At 42.7% G+C, this 19,389-nt stretch overlaps 1 protein-coding gene across 3 annotated transcripts in view; it reads left to right on the forward strand.

The window, feature by feature from the left end:
• Nucleotides 1-19,005, forward strand: part of slit1a (slit homolog 1a (Drosophila)) — a 103,118-nt gene extending 84,113 nt beyond the window's left edge. For 2 of the 3 annotated variants that reach the window (XM_061039753.1, XM_061039754.1), the window contains 20 exons: nucleotides 46-189; nucleotides 289-432; nucleotides 516-682; nucleotides 2,060-2,192; nucleotides 4,455-4,523; nucleotides 4,603-4,674; nucleotides 4,789-4,860; nucleotides 9,276-9,347; nucleotides 11,092-11,255; nucleotides 11,346-11,470; nucleotides 11,589-11,686; nucleotides 11,797-11,936; nucleotides 12,068-12,161; nucleotides 12,300-12,437; nucleotides 12,549-12,777; nucleotides 13,178-13,308; nucleotides 13,430-13,584; nucleotides 14,513-14,801; nucleotides 15,363-15,574; nucleotides 15,662-19,005. In XM_061039753.1, coding sequence (XP_060895736.1) covers nucleotides 46-189; nucleotides 289-432; nucleotides 516-682; nucleotides 2,060-2,192; nucleotides 4,455-4,523; nucleotides 4,603-4,674; nucleotides 4,789-4,860; nucleotides 9,276-9,347; nucleotides 11,092-11,255; nucleotides 11,346-11,470; nucleotides 11,589-11,686; nucleotides 11,797-11,936; nucleotides 12,068-12,161; nucleotides 12,300-12,437; nucleotides 12,549-12,777; nucleotides 13,178-13,308; nucleotides 13,430-13,584; nucleotides 14,513-14,801; nucleotides 15,363-15,574; nucleotides 15,662-15,900 — 2,887 coding nt within the window. In that variant the 3' untranslated portion in view covers nucleotides 15,901-19,005. Of the gene's footprint in view, nucleotides 1-45; nucleotides 190-288; nucleotides 433-515; nucleotides 683-2,059; nucleotides 2,193-4,454; nucleotides 4,524-4,602; nucleotides 4,675-4,788; nucleotides 4,861-9,275; nucleotides 9,348-11,091; nucleotides 11,256-11,345; nucleotides 11,471-11,588; nucleotides 11,687-11,796; nucleotides 11,937-12,067; nucleotides 12,162-12,299; nucleotides 12,438-12,548; nucleotides 12,778-13,177; nucleotides 13,309-13,429; nucleotides 13,624-14,512; nucleotides 14,802-15,362; nucleotides 15,575-15,661 lie in introns of all 3 variants that reach the window. The other variant, XM_061039752.1, reaches the window with a different exon arrangement.
• The last annotated feature ends 384 nt before the right edge of the window (nucleotides 19,006-19,389 follow it).

The following is a 19,389-nucleotide window of genomic DNA, read 5'->3' on the forward strand; positions in this document are numbered from 1 at the left end:
GTATTCCCTTTTTGTACTTCTCTGACATGTCTCTTGTCCCCGCAGTAACCTCAGCAACAACAAGATCACAGAGGTTGAAGATGGGGCATTCGAAGGTGCCTCATCCGTCAATGAGCTCCACCTCACGGCCAATCAGATCGATTCGGTCCGAAGCGGGATGTTCCGCGGCCTTGAGGGACTGCGCATGCTGTGAGTGAAGCAAAAAAAAAAAAAACCTAACTGGATCACAACCTCAGGTTCTTGTTTTGGGTTTACATGCTTAATCCATTTCATATCTTTCCTCTTCAGGATGCTGAGGAACAACAAGATCAGCTGCGTCCACAACGACAGTTTCACAGGGCTGCACAACGTCCGTCTGCTGTCTCTGTACGACAACCAGCTGACCACCATCACTCCTGGAGCCTTCGACACGCTGCAGACTCTCTCCACCCTGTGAGACCCCCAAACGCTCATACATACAAGCCCACTATTTCAAAGTTTCAATCCTCTTACAACACTCTCTTGTTTTCTCCCAGCAACCTTTTGGCCAACTCCTTTAACTGTGACTGTCGGCTGGCCTGGCTCGGCGATTGGCTGAGGAGCAAGAAGATAGTGACAGGTAACCCCCGCTGCCAGCGTCCGGGCTTTCTGAAGGAGATCCCCCTGCAGGATGTGGCACTGCCGGACTTCCGCTGTGAGGAAGGTGAGTGGTAACAAATCATGATGTGTCAGTAAGTGAAGGTGTCGGCTCTTAAAGCAGTCTCAAGGAGCCGCATCGTGTCTGACACTTGATTTCTTTTTTTGTTCTTTGATGAATAAATAAAAGCTATAATAAAAGGAGGATCTTTTTTTTTTTTTTTTTTATTACTGCCCATTTTCTAACATTGGTAATGACATTTAAGAGCCAAGCAACAAACTCATTAAAATTATATCTTACACATTTAAGAAAATATTGTGAGAAGAGTTCTGTTGTAATTTATTGATCATATGTTTTAGCATTGCGGTAATTGCAGTATAGATGTGTACTGAAAGTATTAAAGTTGACAACTCTTGCATATTGAGTTATTGCAAAAAATGAGGGAGTAATTAACCACTGAACATCTAGTAAACAACCATAGTTAGAGTTAAACCATTGTACTTTGGATATTATATAGGTTTTTATAGTAGGGCATATATACCAATCATAGGTCTCAACAAAGCTGAATTTTAGTCATACAGTTCAAAAGTGGTTAAAAATGAAGAGGCGTCATATAATCGAAAGAGTCTCTTACTCTTAATCGTGAGCCAAGCCAAAGATCTGGCACACAGGAAAAGCGACACATTCCCATTACTTGTACCCAGGTACACATCTGCCCATCAGGGTTTATATCAGCTATTTTTCTCTGTGTTCTAATCGAGACTCGATCTCAAGTTTTGTCGCAGCTGCTTCACTTTCAATGAAGTAATCTGTCTCTCTGAATGCAGATAAACATCTTCAGTATAAATGATAACCTGGACTTTGTTTGAAGCTCACCTGCCTGTGTCTGACTGATGAGGATGTTAACTGCACTCTTCTCTCCAATACGTTATGCGCGAGGCCTACTTGAAGTTTCTGAGATCATCTTAAATAATGGTCCACTATTGTGCGACTCCTTTGTTTACTGAATAGATTGCCACTCAGCAGTTCTTAAGCTTCTGGTCGATGGCGGGCTGAGTGGAGCTATTGAGCTGTTTGCCTTATTGATCAGTCAGCCTATTTGCACCTGAATGAATGTTAGACTTGTCTCCAGGCCTCGAGGCAGCGTCCATTCTTTACTCTCGTTGGTCGATATCACATTAGTGAGGCCTCTATTTCTCTGTCCTATTTTACTGTTCACACCTTTTACTTCCTCTTCTTTCATTGTCTAAATGCGTCACAATCAGCCTGACGGATTGTGCTGACTTCTCACTGTCTTGCCTTCACATTTACTATATCTTTTCTACTTAACTCTCTTTCTTTGACAGGGATTACAGCCGTCTTTTTGCTGGTAATTCCTCCTTCCTCTCCCTCTCTGGTGTCTGACTCCCCTCTATCCCTCCTGTTTTTTTTTTTTCTCACCAGGCCAAGAGGAGTCAAGCTGCGTGCCCCGACCCCAGTGTCCCAGTGAATGCACTTGCTTGGAGACTGTGGTGCGCTGCAGTAACAAGCATCTCCACTCTCTACCCAAAGGCATCCCCAGAAACGTGACTGAACTGTGAGTTCCTGCGCGTTAGTTATGGGAATTGCATTTCTGTCTTATCAGTTCCAGTTCCAGGCATCACTGTTCCTTCTCCTTGTCTCTGAATGGTCTGGAAGGAAATCAAAAGAGTGGCCATAAAGAAGGTAGACCGGAGCTGAAGAGGTGTGAAAGAGATACGAGTTAGAGAAAACAGAACAGATCTCATCCTTTGGAGAAGAAGGGGAAAGGAGTCAATAAACCCTGCACTTATTCTCTCAGACATTCTTCTTCTGTGTTCCCTGCAGCCCTTGGGCGAGCACTGATGTCACTCTCACACTCAGGGCCAAGGATCAGTGTGTGTCTGTGTGTGTGCGAGTGTCTGTGTGTGTGCGAGTGTCTGTGTGTGTGTGTGTGTGTGTGTGTGTGTGTGTGTGTGTGTGTGTGTGTGTGTGCATACTTGTGTGAGGGCCAAAAGCCTGTCCACAGGAGCACAGGGGAGCAGGAGGATATTTTAATGAGCACTTTTCAATGGAAAGGGGAGGGAAAGGAATAGGTCTGGAACTTTCCAATACTGCTTTAAGTGGTTCTGACTAACACACACACACACATGTACACACACACACACACACATAGATGCACATGCACGCTGTGCAAGCCTTAAGGCCTGTCATTGTCCCAGCAGGTGTGACCAGGTGTGCTCCTCTGTTCTGGGCTTTCATCTAGTCATCTGGAGAGTTTTGTACTCCATCATTATCCCAAGTGTCCTCTGCACCGTCATTACCTATCATTACCTCTGAACCCGAAGGCCCCCCCTCACTAACCAGCGCCCCTCCCTCTCCTGCCCGTACCACCCTGAGTACAGTCAACAACAATAGCAGGAGAAAGGCCCTGCAGCTGCACTCAGAGGGAACAGAGCCTAAATCAGCCATTTATCAAGGTGACAGCCCTCTGGTAGCACTTTGTGTTAGCAGGCAGCGGGGTGGTTTCATCCCTGCAGGCGTGATGTCAGCCTTAGTGGCTTGTACATATGTTAACACACACATGCATGAACACCCACTTCAAAGTGCTGGGTCACATTCAGAAACCGCTGCTTAACAGACAATTCACTAAAATGACTCTAAATATAATACATTTATCATGTTCCTCTTGCTCAGTCAACATTAGGAATGCATATCAAGCCATTTTTCAGAAAGCTTTTTATGCTAAGGTATCGTACCTCAGGTCAGCCATCATATCACGTCTTTGTACATTCATATTGATTCCGTGACGGATTATATTGCTGTCCCAGTCTGTAGAATTGCATTGCATTTTGGTGTTGCAGAAGCACGGCACAGCGGGAGCAATGTGTGACTATGTGTCACATAGACACACAGTCAGACATGCACACACACACACACACACACAGCGCTGCGCTCCCCTGCTGGCTCCGCTGAAACCGTCTGTATTGCTTCTGTTACTTCCTCAAAAGATGTTGCAGAGGGGGGACTCACTTTGTACCCCCATTACGCCTCCGCGACATTCAGATTGAAGGCAAAACGTCACAGGGGAGTAACTAACGCAGCTTGAAACGGCCGTTTGAATAGGGCTTATGATTCTTACTTAATCTGACTTTGAGGCTTAAAAACCAAAACAATGTGCGAAAAAAAAGGAAAAGTAATTTATTGTAGCATTAAAATTAAACTGGCTGCAAATGCATTGGAAAAAATGTCTGTGTATAAACTTTGATGCCTTATAAAAACCTTTTTTTAGCCCCTCAATAAATCATTTTTTAGAGTCAAACTCACATGCTGACCTCAAGTAGAATAACATTTCAAATACTGAAATAAATCAACTTTTTACCGAGGTAAACTCTAACTGATTCAAAACATGGCAACAACTAAAAGTTCCTTGTCAAAATATGGAAACCACTCAATGAAGAAACTTGCAGCCTGAAATAAGACAACATACTTTGATATTTTGTGCAATAAAATTGTGAATGACTGATTTGAAGAAGATTTCAAAAGGTTTAGGTTTATTATCTTTATTCAGATGCTTTCAAAATGTCACTAAGTTTACAATGTTTTTGAACAGATTGTTGCTGGGTTATGTATTGGATTGTAAATGAATGAAAATGATTGTTGTGAAAATCTCATCTTGAGATCTATTTAGTTGCTGTTCTTGAGCTCTCATCTAACTATCCTCTAACTATGCTTAGGTTTTGAGGTTTTGAGGTATTATAATTTAAAAGCTGACTGCACAGTATGAAATGTGAAAATAAAATGTTATAATTAACTCAATGTGCTTTGTCTCATTGTTCAGGTATCTGGATGGAAACCAGTTCAGTGTGGTGCCAAAGGAACTGTCTCCCTTCAAATACCTGCAGCTGGTGTAAGTTCTCCTCTGCCTTCCTCCTCCTCTGTCTCTCTGAGCAGATCGGCATATTTACCTTGTTCCATTTGTCTTTCAGAGACCTGAGCAACAACAAGATCAGCTCTCTGACCAACTCGTCTTTCTCTAACATGAGCCAACTCACCACTCTGTAAGTCCCGACCAGCCTCCGCCAAAGAGCTTGTATTTCATTCTAGTACTGACAGCAGCATGGAAACAGCTGAATTTTATCTACAAACCATATGTAATTATTTTTGCATTGCAGAATCCTGAGCTACAATTCCCTGCGCTGTATCCCAAAAATGGCCTTCGGTGGACTGCACTCTCTCCGACTGCTGTGAGTTTAAAATTACATTTTATATGTATATAATGTGTATTTATCATAGACTGTATAGAGGAAGTAGATGTAGCCGATGTAGCACTTGTTTAAAGCACAAGTTTAGCCAATGCAGAGTTTAAATCTGCTTTTCTGTAAAGGCCAGCAGGATGCAAAAAGAAAAAAAAAAAAAAGTGTTTGAACTCAATACGGCATGAATTTCATTTTTTTTATTTACGGCCCATCATACAGTGACAATAGAGCAGGGTACAGGATGCTCTTAGGTAAGGCTACCTGATGTATAAGTCACTGCCACAGCATCTTGTCAACCTGACACACACAAACACATTGCATATCTTCCCTTTAATACAAAAAATGTTCACTTCTAAAAGGAGTTTTCACAAACCAAAGGTGGACATTACGGTGTCCACCTGCGATAAAGTCTATGGTAAATAAAAAAGGGTTTTCAATCTTACATACTCAGAGTTACACTGAGACCTAAATATCTATTTTAATACCAATTGTACCTTATGAGCAACATGAAAGAGTTGCTCTTTTTTTCCACGCAGCTCAAATGTTTTAAATGTTTCTTTGTTGTCACATGATTTCGAGACAGCGCTCAAGACAGCAACTTCAAGGCCGAAGCAACTGAAAGGCGACTCACTCTCAGTCTAAATGAGTTATTAAGGAGGATATTTTTGCAGCCTGCACTGACTACAGAGACGGTGCGGCAGATGCTGAGAATCTTTGATTGACTCCAGAGTCCTGAAACTGTCTAAACAGTTATGACAGCTTATGAATACGCACACACACGCACACACATACACAGATGCAACCTAAGACCTATTTTCTGTGTTTGAATGTTGTTCCAGCTCCTTCACTGCCCACACCTCATCTTCAGACATCTGCTTAGTCTGCCCGTTCACCTCTAAACGCCCTGAGCTCATCACCGCCTCGCCAACCAGAGGCCAAACATGCGCCCCCACAACCCGCTGTTCAAAATCACTCTGACACTGATTAGCAGAGAAAGTTTTGCCCCGCTAACCGTAATGGATTTGACTCTGCCTCCGGGCTTTTATGAAGTTATGAAGTCTTTGATTGTGCACTCTCAGCGCTCCCTGTGGAGGAATCGGTCTGCTCAATAACTGAGATGTAGAATGTAACTGCGTTGGACACACAGATGACGAAACTTAAGCAATCTGTGGACCTGCATTTAAAGATACAGCAGCTAGATACCCAGAACTTTAACTCAAATGTACAGTTCAGTTATAAGATAGAGAAACAGAGACCAGGCCCAGCAGCACTCTTTATAAGATTATGTATGCATCTGTGAGTGTGTGTTGTGCATTTCTTACAAGTTTGTCATCTCCTGGCTCAGAGCCTGTTAGCATGTGTGTGGGAGTAGACTTCTCGGCCTTCCATGTGTGCTCATAGCAGGCGCACTTTTTACTACTGACAACAAAGCTTCAACAAAGCCTCTATTTTTACGGCGGGATACAACTAAAGCTTGATCATTATGCAGCACAAAGCGTAAGAGCCCCTTTCAGCGTGCAATGAGAGTGAGGCTCGGTCGTCATTAACCGATGCCGCCATGCTAGCCCCGGACGCGCCGCTTTGATCTCTAATGAAGCTGCGTCCGTTATTTCTGCTCTTACTCACTCACGCCACCTTCACTTTTAAAAAAATATTCCCTGTGTGAGTGTGTCAGACGCCATGTGAGGCCCTGCACACACACACACACACATCAACACACAAACTGTCTGGACTACCTCGCTGTCTCAGTCAGACCAAATGAAGCAAAAAACTTTGATGTCTCTGCTGCTGCTGGTGTGATCAATCATAAGCCTCCCATTAAATGTCAATTGGTGCCATGGCTTTTTTTTCCCCAAAATTTTACTGTGCAGAGCTCTGGGGGTGCAACAAAACTAAAGCGACAATGAGCTCCTTTTAATAGTTTCGACTTTTAAGACCCACCACCAGGTCCAGAGTTCAAAGTTGGAAGCTTCATAGAAACCGCAGAGATGCAAAGACAGGCTACAAGTGAACACACTCACACACACACACACACGGTGGTGCCAACGCCTTTATAAAGCTGCACCTTAGGCTTTACAGAGCCGTAAAGAGGAGAAGAATCATTAACGCTCGGGGCTTCAAACGCACCATGGCATAGAAGTGGTGCAGTTTGGTGCAACTTAACATGTATGTGTGCGTGTATGTGTGTGATGGTTGTGGTTTGAGCTGCGATTAATAAGCTGCTAATTGGCCTGCTGGGTATAAGGTGTGGGGTGAGTGAGCTGAGACAGCGCTGAAGGGCATGTCCCGCCAGCGTCTGGGTGGGAAGCTGTGAGAGAGGAAAGATGTTTTACAAAATATAGTACGATTAAGGAAAAGAGCAGAAAGGAAATTCTGCAGCAAATGAAGTCAAAACCAACATATTTTGGACAGATACGATCGTCAACACAAGAGCCCATTGTGATCACAGACGACGTAAATAATCAGAAAACATTAAGAACTGATCAGGTGAATAATCTGTGTGAAAGTGTTTGAATCATCAGCAGAGTTCCTTTAACCTTGAAGAACAAACAGATCCGGTATTAAATAAAGCTGTTAGTTTTCAAATGAGTCGTTCTTCAGCCAACACAGGATGTCCATCAAGGAGAAGTTAGATTTCAATGAATGTTGACATTTTTTGTCAACAATTTTTTCATCTCTGGAAAATTAGAGTTTCCTTTCACTTCTACTTCTACTCACTTTTCACATATTTTAACAGAAAAAAGATGTTACTTTCCTAACCGGTAGTTTGATGCTGTGCAGAAGTAGATGTTTCAATTGCAAGCAGAAATTTGAAGGATGACTGGATGTTGATATTTCTGAGGACTGAGTCTGTTTGATCAAGTGTGGAGCATGTGGAGTAAAAGTGTCCAAAGTTTAGCATCGTTAACGATTGAAAATTGTATCAGAATCCCCTCTCAGATAGATTTATACGCCAAGCCCGCAGCCAGAGATTAAGTAGAGGTAGATAAGATAGAGTGCGTTATGAGATACAGTAAAAAAAAAAAATAAAGACAGAGATTGTTAGTCAAGCTAGTCAGATATTCTTTCTCTCCCCTGCTCCTTTCTCCCCTGGTTGGCACAAGGCTGCTGGCTTGATGCCTTCTGTATCCTAACAGTTTCCTGACTACCACGACCGTACTATTCGCTCCATGCAAATAAGCATTTCCCTTTTGCACATTCACAATTAACTTGTTTTCCTCCGACCGTAACATTGGGAAGTTTTGCTTTCGTGTTCCAGCTCAGCTCAGCTCAGCTCAGCTCAGCTCTGTCTCCTTACATGGACGAGCTTCACTTTTTGTATATTCTGCAGCTTAAAAGTAATTCTGTGATCAAACAAAGGAGGAAGTGGGGTTTAAAAGCTTGTTTATACATCAGTTCTCATTATTCAGGCATACAGAGCAGATGTGTCGTGTTTCTGTGCTGCGGACTGAGCTGTGGTAACATTAGAGTGCCGTCAGCTGGGGGCTGGAGGTGGTAATGACCCCGCGGATTATAGAAGCCATCAGTCAGCGAGCCAAAAAGCCATGTTGGCTTGTCACCCAAAATAGTAGTCTGATAACATCTAAAGAACTATAGGCACAGAATAGTAACCATGCACATGTACATTGATATCCAAGCATTTAAATATACCTGTTCATCTGCTCATACACAATAACACTAAATAAAGCCTTTCCTCTGTACACTTGTTGGCCCTGCCAGCCAGACGCACATAGAAACCTGACACCGGCCGTTTTCAGACGTACAGAGCCTCACATCTTTACCAGCTGCAAGAGGCTCAACCAGAAACCTCCACCACCTACTACTTAACACAACGCTAACATTTAACTCAATATTTCTCCTGCTATGTTAATGCCAATTACTATCTTGATTAATGAGGTTCTCTATAAGATGCAGAGAGTTAGCCACCTGTTCTGAGCCAGGCCAAAAATACAGTCACCTTCATGTTAGATCCCCTTAGACTTATACCTATGTGTTTGGGTATAACATCACTTCTGATTGGAAGAAACAATATCTTTTCAGGAGACAGACAGAAACCTTTAGCAGAACCAGAGTCATGGTGAACGACCCTGACTGTGTTTGGAGTGGGAAGTGATAATATATAATATAGATCATATGGAGTAATGGCTTCAATACCGATGATAATGGTAGTTATGATAAGTATGTGTAATATTAACAGGAGTAGCTTGGTATTGGTATTCAACTCATAATAACAATTATTAACATTTAAAGTCAACAGGTCTATTATCTAAATAGTTACCATTTAACATCCTTCAGAAGCACCAATCAACTCATTTTGGGCTCTTGCAGAATGATAGAGAAGTTGTGTGTTAATGGTTCACATTTCCTCTGATTTTTAATCTCCTTCCTCCGTCCTCCCTCAGGTCTCTCCATGGCAACGAAATCTCTGAGCTTCCTGATGGCATCTTTAATGATGTGGCCTCACTTTCCCACTTGTAAGTATCAACACAACAACAACAACAAAAAAAAAAAACTGCATGTCATACCATCTGCACTTACCGCTGAGTTTCTAAAGTCCACACATATGTACGCACTCACACAACTTGCAGGCACACAGGGGGTCTGGTCAGACACCCAGGGAGTGTGTCTCACAGTGGCCAGTCTGTAGTCCTCTTTGGTGGGCTCCGCATGAGCCAAATCCCTCCCTTAATCAGCTGCGGTCCTGTGGTTAGAGCAACACACAGACCCCTCTACTGTCTCATCTCCCCTGTCACATCTCTGACACACATGTTCGCTTACATACACACAGATTGTCCATGGTCTGTGGACTTTTGTGGGGGGGGGGGGGGGGTTGTTTGTTTATTTATGTCTGTAATTCCATGTGTAGCCATTATGTGGTTGTGCTGGTATTTGTGGACTCATTTAAAGCTACACAGAAGTATCTTTGCTGTTCGCCCTCTGCCATCTCGCTTCCATAGTCACAACATCCCCCTGGGAGCCGCAGATCAATAGACCTATCAGTGACAGAGATGGAGAGCAAGAAGGAAGGACAGATAGAGCCAAACAAAGACGTATTTTTGGAGATCAGCACAGGAGTCAAGGCTGCATGAAAACAGGATGGTGGGAGGGATGGAGGGGAGCCATTGATCCACAGTCACAGTCAAGTGGCTTTCATGTTAGCAGATGTCAGGTGTCAGGTATTGGCGCGGCCCTGAAAGACGAGCCTGTGTTCTCCAGTAATGGAACAGCATCGATTCACGAGTGTTTGTGCATCCAGCGGGAGGACAGAGCAGCATTGATTCACGACCACCATGACAGAAGTGGTTAAGAGTGCCTTCTGTTAACACCTCGGCCTATAATCAAGAAGTCGTCCTCCAGATTATGTATGGCACAAACTGGCATTGGGCATTAAACTGCACATTGGTCCTTTTCTCAGAGAAGTAGCATTTAAATTGAATAGAACACCAAGTTTGAGTTGGTCCATTTCACATAAGGTTGTAGAGACACCTGCTGGTGATAGAGTGCACTGCAGTGATTTGTTGCTAAACTTGATTGAGTAGAGAGCAATGACACAGCCTACATTACAAATAGCATAGTTCCATATTATTACATATTCTATATCCAAAAAATGTATTTGTCCTAATACATGTTTGTTAAATGGAGTTCTACTACGTATGGTTGTATTTTGCACTGTGCAGGCCAGCATGCGTTTTTGGCTGATCTCTCCAACAATCCTCTGTGTAAAAGACAGAGACAGAGAAAAGAAAATTCAGACTTGTTAAAAAAAAAAGTATTCTTTAAGCCGTGGTAAATAAAAATAGTATCACAAATTAAATATATATGATCCAGATTATTCAAACATTCTTGAATAGTGTAACAAATAACAAAATGTAGGGAAAGAACAGATGAATCAGGTCTGTTAACCAAACTGAGTGAAATGGAAAGTTTGAAATGATGTGAGTCAGTGAACAACAATAAAATATTTTTAGTCACTTTATAGTAGTCGAGTTTTAAGTTTCTAATAAACGGTTAGGTAGTAAAGGGTCTGAGCAATAGGATCAAATTTTGTGGTGAAATTTGTTTCAGTTTATCACGATTATATGCATACTGCCTTTAAAGTACATACCTAAGAAGGGCAAGTGCAGTTCATACTGCAGTAAAAAATAAAGTATGCAATTTGGTATGCAGCCATATTACATCATCAAATCAATGAAACATTTTTTTTTTTCTGTCACTCAGGGCGATTGGTGCCAACCCCTTGTACTGTGACTGTCGCCTGCGCTGGCTCTCTGACTGGGTAAAGACCGGCTACAAAGAGCCAGGCATCGCCCGCTGTGCCGGCCCACACGACCTGGAGGGGAAACTGCTGCTCACCACACCTGCAAAGAAGTTTGAATGCACAGGTGAGTTAATCTGAATAACACATACATGTGATATATGTTGAATAGGTATGTTTAACCTATTAATTTCCTGACTTTCTTAAATCTCTGTAGGCGATGTGGACAATGCAGTGCTGGCCAAGTGTAACCCGTGTCTGTCCAGTCCCTGTCAGAACCACGGCATCTGTCACAGCGACCCGTCTGAGATCTACAGGTGCAGCTGCCCTCCAGGGTTCAAGGTCAGAGCTGAACAGTGCTACCAACTAACTGCACATCCACTGACATCTACCTCAGTGTGTTGTAAATGTGCATGTTGAACACATTAAAAATAACTTCACCTCTGTTTCTGTTTCTCAGGGCAAGAACTGTGAGACAGCTCTGAATGCCTGCGTGTGTAACCCGTGTGCCAACGGAGGAACCTGCCAGGTCAATGAGGAGGATGAAGGAATATTCAGGTAAGAAAGACACACTTTAGAACCGTTGTAAAAAAAAAAAAAAACGTTTGCATCTTATTCATCTTATGATGAACTTTGCATGTTGACATTCTGAGCGTGTTCTCTCACAGTTGCACATGTCCGCTGGGCTTTGAGGGCCCCTCGTGCCAAATCAACATTGACGACTGTGAAGACAACGACTGCGAGAACGGTGCGACCTGCATCGATGGAATCAACAACTACACTTGTTTTTGTCCCCCCTACTACACAGGTGAGTGCAAAGAGTGCATATTAGATTAAAACAATTAAACTGATTATGCTGTATTGATTTATTATGGGGGTTACCTTTTTGCTTAGTTTTTCCAGTGTTCAAATTTTACAATACTTTTTTTTTTTGTGCAGGGGAGATGTGCGAAGAACTGGAGGATGTGTGCGCCCCAGGACGGAGCCCCTGCAAACATCAGTCTACCTGCCTCATCACCTCCACTGGACCCAAGTAAGTGATTTCTAAAGGCAACATCAGATAAAGCAAGATGTAATGATGCTTAAGATTGCAAAATTGATCTTAAAGATAGACTAGTTTGTTGTTTTGTCCCGGCTTGATTCTAGTATTGTGTGTGTGTGTGTGTTGCAGGTGTGTGTGCTCTCCTGGTTATGTTGGTGATGACTGCAGTTTAGACTACAATGACTGTGAGGAGCATCGCTGTCAGAATGGAGCTCAGTGTTTGGATGAGCTGAATGGATACTCCTGTAACTGTCCTGAAGGATACAGGTGAGAAGAACTCACATGAACATGAACAACTTTTAACTTTTGCTCCTCAGTTTCCTGTGCTTTTCTCACATCTTACTTCCAAACATAATCCCTTGCTCTTTTCCTCTATAGCGGCCAGCTTTGCGAGGTTCCCCAATCTGCGCTGTCCCTGTGCGAGCTCGCCGACTGCCAGAACAACGCCCCCTGTGTGGAGCGAGGTGGACGGGCTCTCTGCCAGTGTCCCCCAGAGTTCGGGGGGCCACGCTGCGAGAAACTTGTCAGCGTCAACTTTGTGGACAGAGACTCCTACCTGCTGCTCTCTGACCTCAAGAACTGGCCTCAAGCTAACATCACTCTTCAGGTACTCACATGGTTTGTTCATAAGAGGTGGGAAAAAGTGAAGTGAAGATTTTTTTTGGGGGGGGGGGGGGGAATAAATCTACTAGCGGAAGCACTGGTTCAGCCTAGTGCCTCTAGGGGGCGCCAAAATCAACAGTTCCTCACAGGAGCTTTAAAATGAAAGAGGTAAAAGTACAAAGAAGTCCCTTAAAAAGAATACTCAAGTACAAGTACAGATACCTAAAACTCTACTTACGTATGACAGGAAGTGTTTGTAATTCTTTGAAAGTTAATCTGTTAACACTTACCGGTGTCCCTGAGGGTGGTTTCACATTGCGTTATGCTATTAAGAGGCACAACGTGTAAACTTTGGAAGCCTAAAATACACGTGCAAACATTTTATTTATTTTTTACCTCTGTAGGTGTCGACAGCTGAGGATAATGGTATCCTACTGTACAATGGAGACAATGATCATATTGCAGTGGAGCTCTTCCAAGGTCATGTCAAGGTCAGCTATGACCCCGGTAGCCAGCCAGGACACGCCATCTACAGGTGAGGTCATAGTGTCTGGTTGAACGGCCGATACTTACCGTCATTATTGTCTGATATGTGATGAGACGGTGACTGAAGGTGTGTTTTTAAGGGTCTAACCTCTGTTTCTCTCCTTTTCCAGCACTGAGACGATCAACGATGGTCAGTTCCACACAGTGGAGCTGGTGACGTTTGACCAGATGGTGAACCTGTCCATAGACGGGGGTCTCCCTACCACAATGGACAGCTTTGGAGCAGTGCAGCCCCTCAACGGGGAGGCTCCACTTTATGTGGGGGGTAGGGGCCCTCTCCAGAACACACCTCCCTCCTCTGCAGGCACTCTTAACTACTACACTACTGTCAATCACCACCCCTCCCCCTCGCTTTGTCACCACCGCAACCAAACCCTCCCTTCAACCATGCAACCCTTCAACCCCATCCTATTTCCAACCAAACCCAGACCCAAACCCTGTCCTCCACCTACACCATCCCCTCCTTCAGTCATGACTGTGTTTGCTAGGGGCCACACATTAACTGACAATACAGAAAGAAGTCTAAATTAATTATATTAAATAACTGAATGTGATTAAAAAGAAAAACTTAATGAGGGAAAATAAAGCATTCAAAATGAAAGATCATACACTAAAGTTAATTATCATAAAACACTTTATAATTCATCAAGTCCACAGCCAATAGAGTACTTCTTTTTATTTACAGTGAGTGAGGTACACCCTCTAGTGGTGAACATTAGAACTACCAGACACGGTCTTCACTCCAGATTCTTTTGATTTCTGCATGGTTACACTTTCTGAAAATGTGATTGTGATATTGTCAGCCTGTTAATTTGTCACTCTTCATTTTGACAATTACGTTGAATATTTATTACAGCTAGCCTTTCATAAATGTTTTCTGTAGAATCTCTTTGTTGTAGTTGTTGTCATGTGTTGTGGTGTTTATTATTCATACTAGTTCAAGAGACATTTTTTCCATACATTTTTAGCTTTTGCTGTCCCATGTTTCAAGGATGATGTGTCCAATGGAAAATATCAAAATCACTTTCTTTGAAATTATTATTGAAATAATTTACGCACTTTTTGGACACACATATTTGAAAATCCCTTCCTCCATTACATTCATACCAGCCCTGTGTTAGATGTCTGTATGTGATCCAGTCTGCAGGTCTTCACACCTTTAAACCTCCTCTCTTTTCTCTCTCCTGCTGCAGGTATGCCGGTGGACGTGCACTCGGGTGCTTTCCGTCTCTGGCAGATCCAGAACGGTTCCAGTTTTCACGGATGTATCCAGAACCTGTACATCAACAACGAGCTCCAGGACTTCACCAAGACCCAGATGAAGCCCGGCGTGGTGCCGGGCTGCGAGCCCTGCAAGAAGATCTACTGTGTTCATGGCATCTGCCAGCCTGATGGGGCCCAAGGACCTGTGTGCCACTGCCAGCCAGGCTGGAGTGGGCCGCACTGCGACCAACCTGCTACCAACCCCTGCCAGGGCAGCAAGTATGTTAATGAATGCCTGCACAGAAAAAGTATTATTGCAGTCATACAACGGGCAGTGGTGGATAAATACTTAAGCTTAAGTATACTTTATTTATAGCTTTATTTATTTATTTATAAGAACACCAAGCAGTATTACACAAAATTATGGAAAGAAAAAAACAGAGGCAAGGGGCACACATCTAGATGTCCAAAGCTGCCAGAAGACAGCAAAAACAAATTCAAAAAGAGACTGCCCCTCTTTTAAAAACAGTCCTGGGTAAAGATTACTTTTTTTACTGAAGGCATATCACCTCTGCCAACAGATTAGATTTTAAAAGAGCAAAGGTCAGCATGCATGCTTAAAGAGCCTTTGTTTACAGACTTTGGAACCACAGCTGTTATCTTAATAAAATGATTAATCCTATTTTTAACTAAAATGTTATTCTTGTAAGTAACTAGTACTCTATTTGTTAAATGAATGTGTGTTGTGACTCTAATCTATAAAACTGTTTCTGACAAATCAACTTCATTGATTTACTTATCAAGCAGGACATCTTATCAAGGTAATAATCTCTTTACCAGGTGTGTTCATGGAAAGTGCATCCCGCTGGACCCTCAGTCTTACCGCTGTGAGTGTGTGGAGGGTTACCGCGGCGCCCTGTGTAATCAACAGGGGGAGCTGTTCAACCCCTGTCATCGCCTTAACTGCAAACACGGCCGCTGCCAGATCTCAGAAACAGGAGACGCCTTCTGTCACTGCGAAAGCGGCTACACTGGGGAGCTTTGTGATGCAGGTTTGTTTTCCTATTGTGAAAAAATAAACATTTGAAAGACGAGTTGGTTTGCTGACTAAACAAATGTCTTTGGGTGTTTCTTTCCAGAGTCTGAGTGTCGAGGGGAGCCAGTGCGAAATTTCTACCAGGTACAGAGAGGCTACGCCATCTGCCAGACAACACGCATGGTCTCCTGGGTGGAGTGCAACGGAGTTTGTGAATCGGGGGCATGCTGCGCCAGCCAGCGGATGAAACGCCGGAAATACACCTTTGAATGCAGCGATGGCACCTCCTTCAGCGAGGAAGTGGAAAAGACCATCAAGTGCGGCTGCGTGGGCTGCATGTAGCACCATTCACTCCCATTCCCTGTTGCTGCTGCCGAGCAGAAGATAGAAAGAAAGGAAGAAAGAGGACTGGAGGAAAGTGAGGGAGGGAAAGATTGAAAGAAAGAGAGTATAAAGAATATATATAAAACATCTATCTATATATTAAGGACAACAATGTTTGTAAAATAGGACATTTCCTCCCCTTCCAAGGGTGTGTGACCTACAGTAACACAGAGAAACCAACATCATGCGCAACAATGTAGAAGTGACAACAACGGCAACACAACCATTGTATCTGCAACATTGTTCCAAGGGGTCCAGAGATTTTAAAGGTGTTGCATTCAGAGTGAGGCATCCCTCCAAACCCAAATTACCCAGTGTGAATTCCCCATCCATCTACAAGGCCTCTGACAGCCAAACCACCATCTACCATCTTTACTTTGTGGAGGCAGGGAGGACAGCGGGGTCGTGCCTGGCTAAGAGCGGCAGAAGAGAGGCGGAGAAAGACGAAATGAGAAGAACAGAGGGGGAAAAGAGGAGAGCTGGACCGTTTGACTTGGCAAAGCTATCTTGAGTTGAGCTTGGCTGGGTTACCTGGACTGGGCTCGATGTCGTTTGGGTTGAGTTTAAGTTGGTGTAGCAATTTTTTCTGCCAGGATAAAGTCATCCATCCACACATGCACATGTAGAAGTGAACAAAGAAAAGGTAGGGTGAGAGTGGCACATAATGCAGTGCGGGTGTTCAGGCCAGGTGGTCTGGTGTCACAGCTTTGTGCTGTGAGGTAACATAGAAACTCCATAAAAATAGAGACTGCACTGACTGGCAGCACTGAAAAGGACAGTCATACACCTGATCACACATGCATGGTATACATACATTTACAGCAAACCAACATGGTGTTTGAGGTGTCCAGCGGTTATCAATCTCCCAGCATCCATTGCCTCAGGGTTAGGATCATTTGGATAATCCCGCCCCCTTTGAGCAGGTGGCCGTTCAGCCCTGCTCCTCTTGATGCCTGCAGTATTAAACTTGTGCAAACTGTTGCATGTGTGGAGAAGAGTTTGCCAACAAATATGTCGTGCTTCTTAATATCATTATAAATGTTCTTACGAAACAAAAGGTTGCAGAATCATCCTCTGATTTGTGTTTCGTTTCGTCTCATTTCTCATATTGGTTTCTTTTTCCTTTTTTGTTATATTTTGTCATATTTTGTCTCATGGTGTAACCTAACTCCTTTAGCCGCCCCCAACCCTTTATATAGAAATGCCTAACAGATTCTAATATATATATATTTGTATTTCATTTTGGTATAGTATTTTTCTATGTTAAAGAGTAAGTCTGTTTTCAGAAGCTTTGGGACTGGTGGAAAGGCATTCAGTTGGTTCCTTAGGTGTTTTTATTTGTTGATCTCTTTCACGCCAACAAGGTGATTCATGACAGAAAAAGGCCAAAAGTACAGCAGCTGGTTGGCCTTGTTGTATAGAAGGCAGTATTGGTCTAGAATGATGTTTAATATTGTATATGTTGTCTTCCATGTGTATATTACATCTAATTCATGAGAGTCTGTGCTTGTTTTTATTTATTTTATCTTAAGGCGTTTTCCTGTAGAAAGTGAAAGGCTCAAACGTTGCTGACTTTCAACTATTTACAAAAATTTCAAAAAGATGAAAAAAGCTCAAATAAAGAATAAAAAAAAAAAAAGCATAAAAATCTGTAAGGTATTTGTACCATCACGTAATAGCGAGTTACTACAGTGTTTTCCTCTCTGGCTAAGACATTCCTCATTCACTGCGGGGGCTGGAGAGGTCTGAGCGGGGACTAAAGGACACCCCCCCCCCCCTCCCCCTCCCCCCCAAATGTACCTTGTAATTACCATACCACACTTAAAGGCTTCAGATTGTTTTCATATTTGCTTCGTTGAAGTGCTGGGATTTATCTCCATGATTATCGTTTGAAAGACGTTTGCCACAGAGAGGAGGTGTTTTGTTTTTTTTTATTTGTATTTTTTTGTTCGCAAGAGTTAAAATAGTCAAGCTCAACTGATCATAAGCTGCTGTCAAGCCAGAAGAAAAAAGGATGAAGTTGCTTCCTTGGACAATTTTCATTTAAAAGTACATCATCCTACATCTGTTTGAATAGGCATGACGCATTACATGCCAACTAGTGACAGATTATATACGAGAACGGTCTGGACATTTCCATGTGTGTCAGTTTTGAATGGCTATCCACACACACACACACAAACACAAAAAAAACGAAGAAATGGTGCCAATTACAGTGAACACAATAGTCATACCTGAATGTATAAATGTGTATAGATAAATATGACCTATGCTTATTCATGAAGTGGTAACTTTTAGCTGTTATTTAGTTTCCAATGTAAGATATAGAAATCACATACTGTTCATTAAGTGACAGTCCATCAGGATGGCTCTCGGCATTGTTTCTCTGCAGACTGGGATTGTGTTAATCCATTTTGCTGATCTAAATGTTGAAAAGTCTCTTTATAGTGTGAAAGGCTGCAGACCCAGATCTCAGCTCAGTACAATGCACACAACGCTCCTCATCATATTGCTACCCATGTTGACCTTGTTTCCCATGCTGTTGATGTGATCCAGTGGTGTACAATAGCATTAAAAGAAGATCTCATTAAGGATACTGATGAACAGTCACTGTAATTCTTAGGCTTTGTGCCTCATAAAGGTGCAGATTTAGTCGGATGTGGCTTTCTTTTCATGTCTCCTTTCCTTCCTCTGCACTGATCTGTACTGGACTGGTGCATTCAACTTCCTGGTAGACATCTTAGTGGTGCTTGTGCTATATTGAGATGTAATTCAGTTGTCTGGTCACATGACTAGAGACACAGATTTTTCATCCTATGAACTATATACATAAATATGTTATTGTAAGCAACACAATGTCTCTGTTGTATTGAACTGGTGCAAAAACTTAAGAAATATCCCTGGTTGGGTTCTGTCTGTTTGTTTTTTTGTTACAGGATTGATGGTGGGATTAAAACTGAAAACTCCCAATAATGCTGAATGTATGTAGTGCCACCGACAAAATGTTTACCAAACCTCCACTCTTTTTCATTAATTAAACTTAAATGTGTGTGCTTTTAAGAATGTGTTGTGTGTTTTACTTACCCTTCATCTCTGTGTGAAACTTAACGGGCTAAAACGGGCCTTTTCAACTAACGGCCCAAAGCATGATACGGCCCCTTTTAAACTTTCTATGGCCTGTGACAGGCTGCCTTCATCAGTCTGGTGTGTCTGCGATTTGATGACGATTGATGAGGTAATGAATATCCTGTGTTTCCCACGCACTCACTTTAACTGGGCCAGCCCACCCAGGTATATTTACATTGCACGAGTACATTTGGTGACATATTTTAGATTTGAATACTTTTTCTTTTTAACCATGAGATCCTAGAGAAATGAATAAGTCTGAATAAGACTTATTCACACCTGGAAATGAATAAGAATAAATCTCGCTCCGCCCCTCCCACT

Source organism: Labrus mixtus, chromosome 6 (assembly GCF_963584025.1).
Source record: "Labrus mixtus chromosome 6, fLabMix1.1, whole genome shotgun sequence".
Lineage (NCBI taxonomy): Eukaryota > Metazoa > Chordata > Actinopteri > Labriformes > Labridae > Labrus > Labrus mixtus.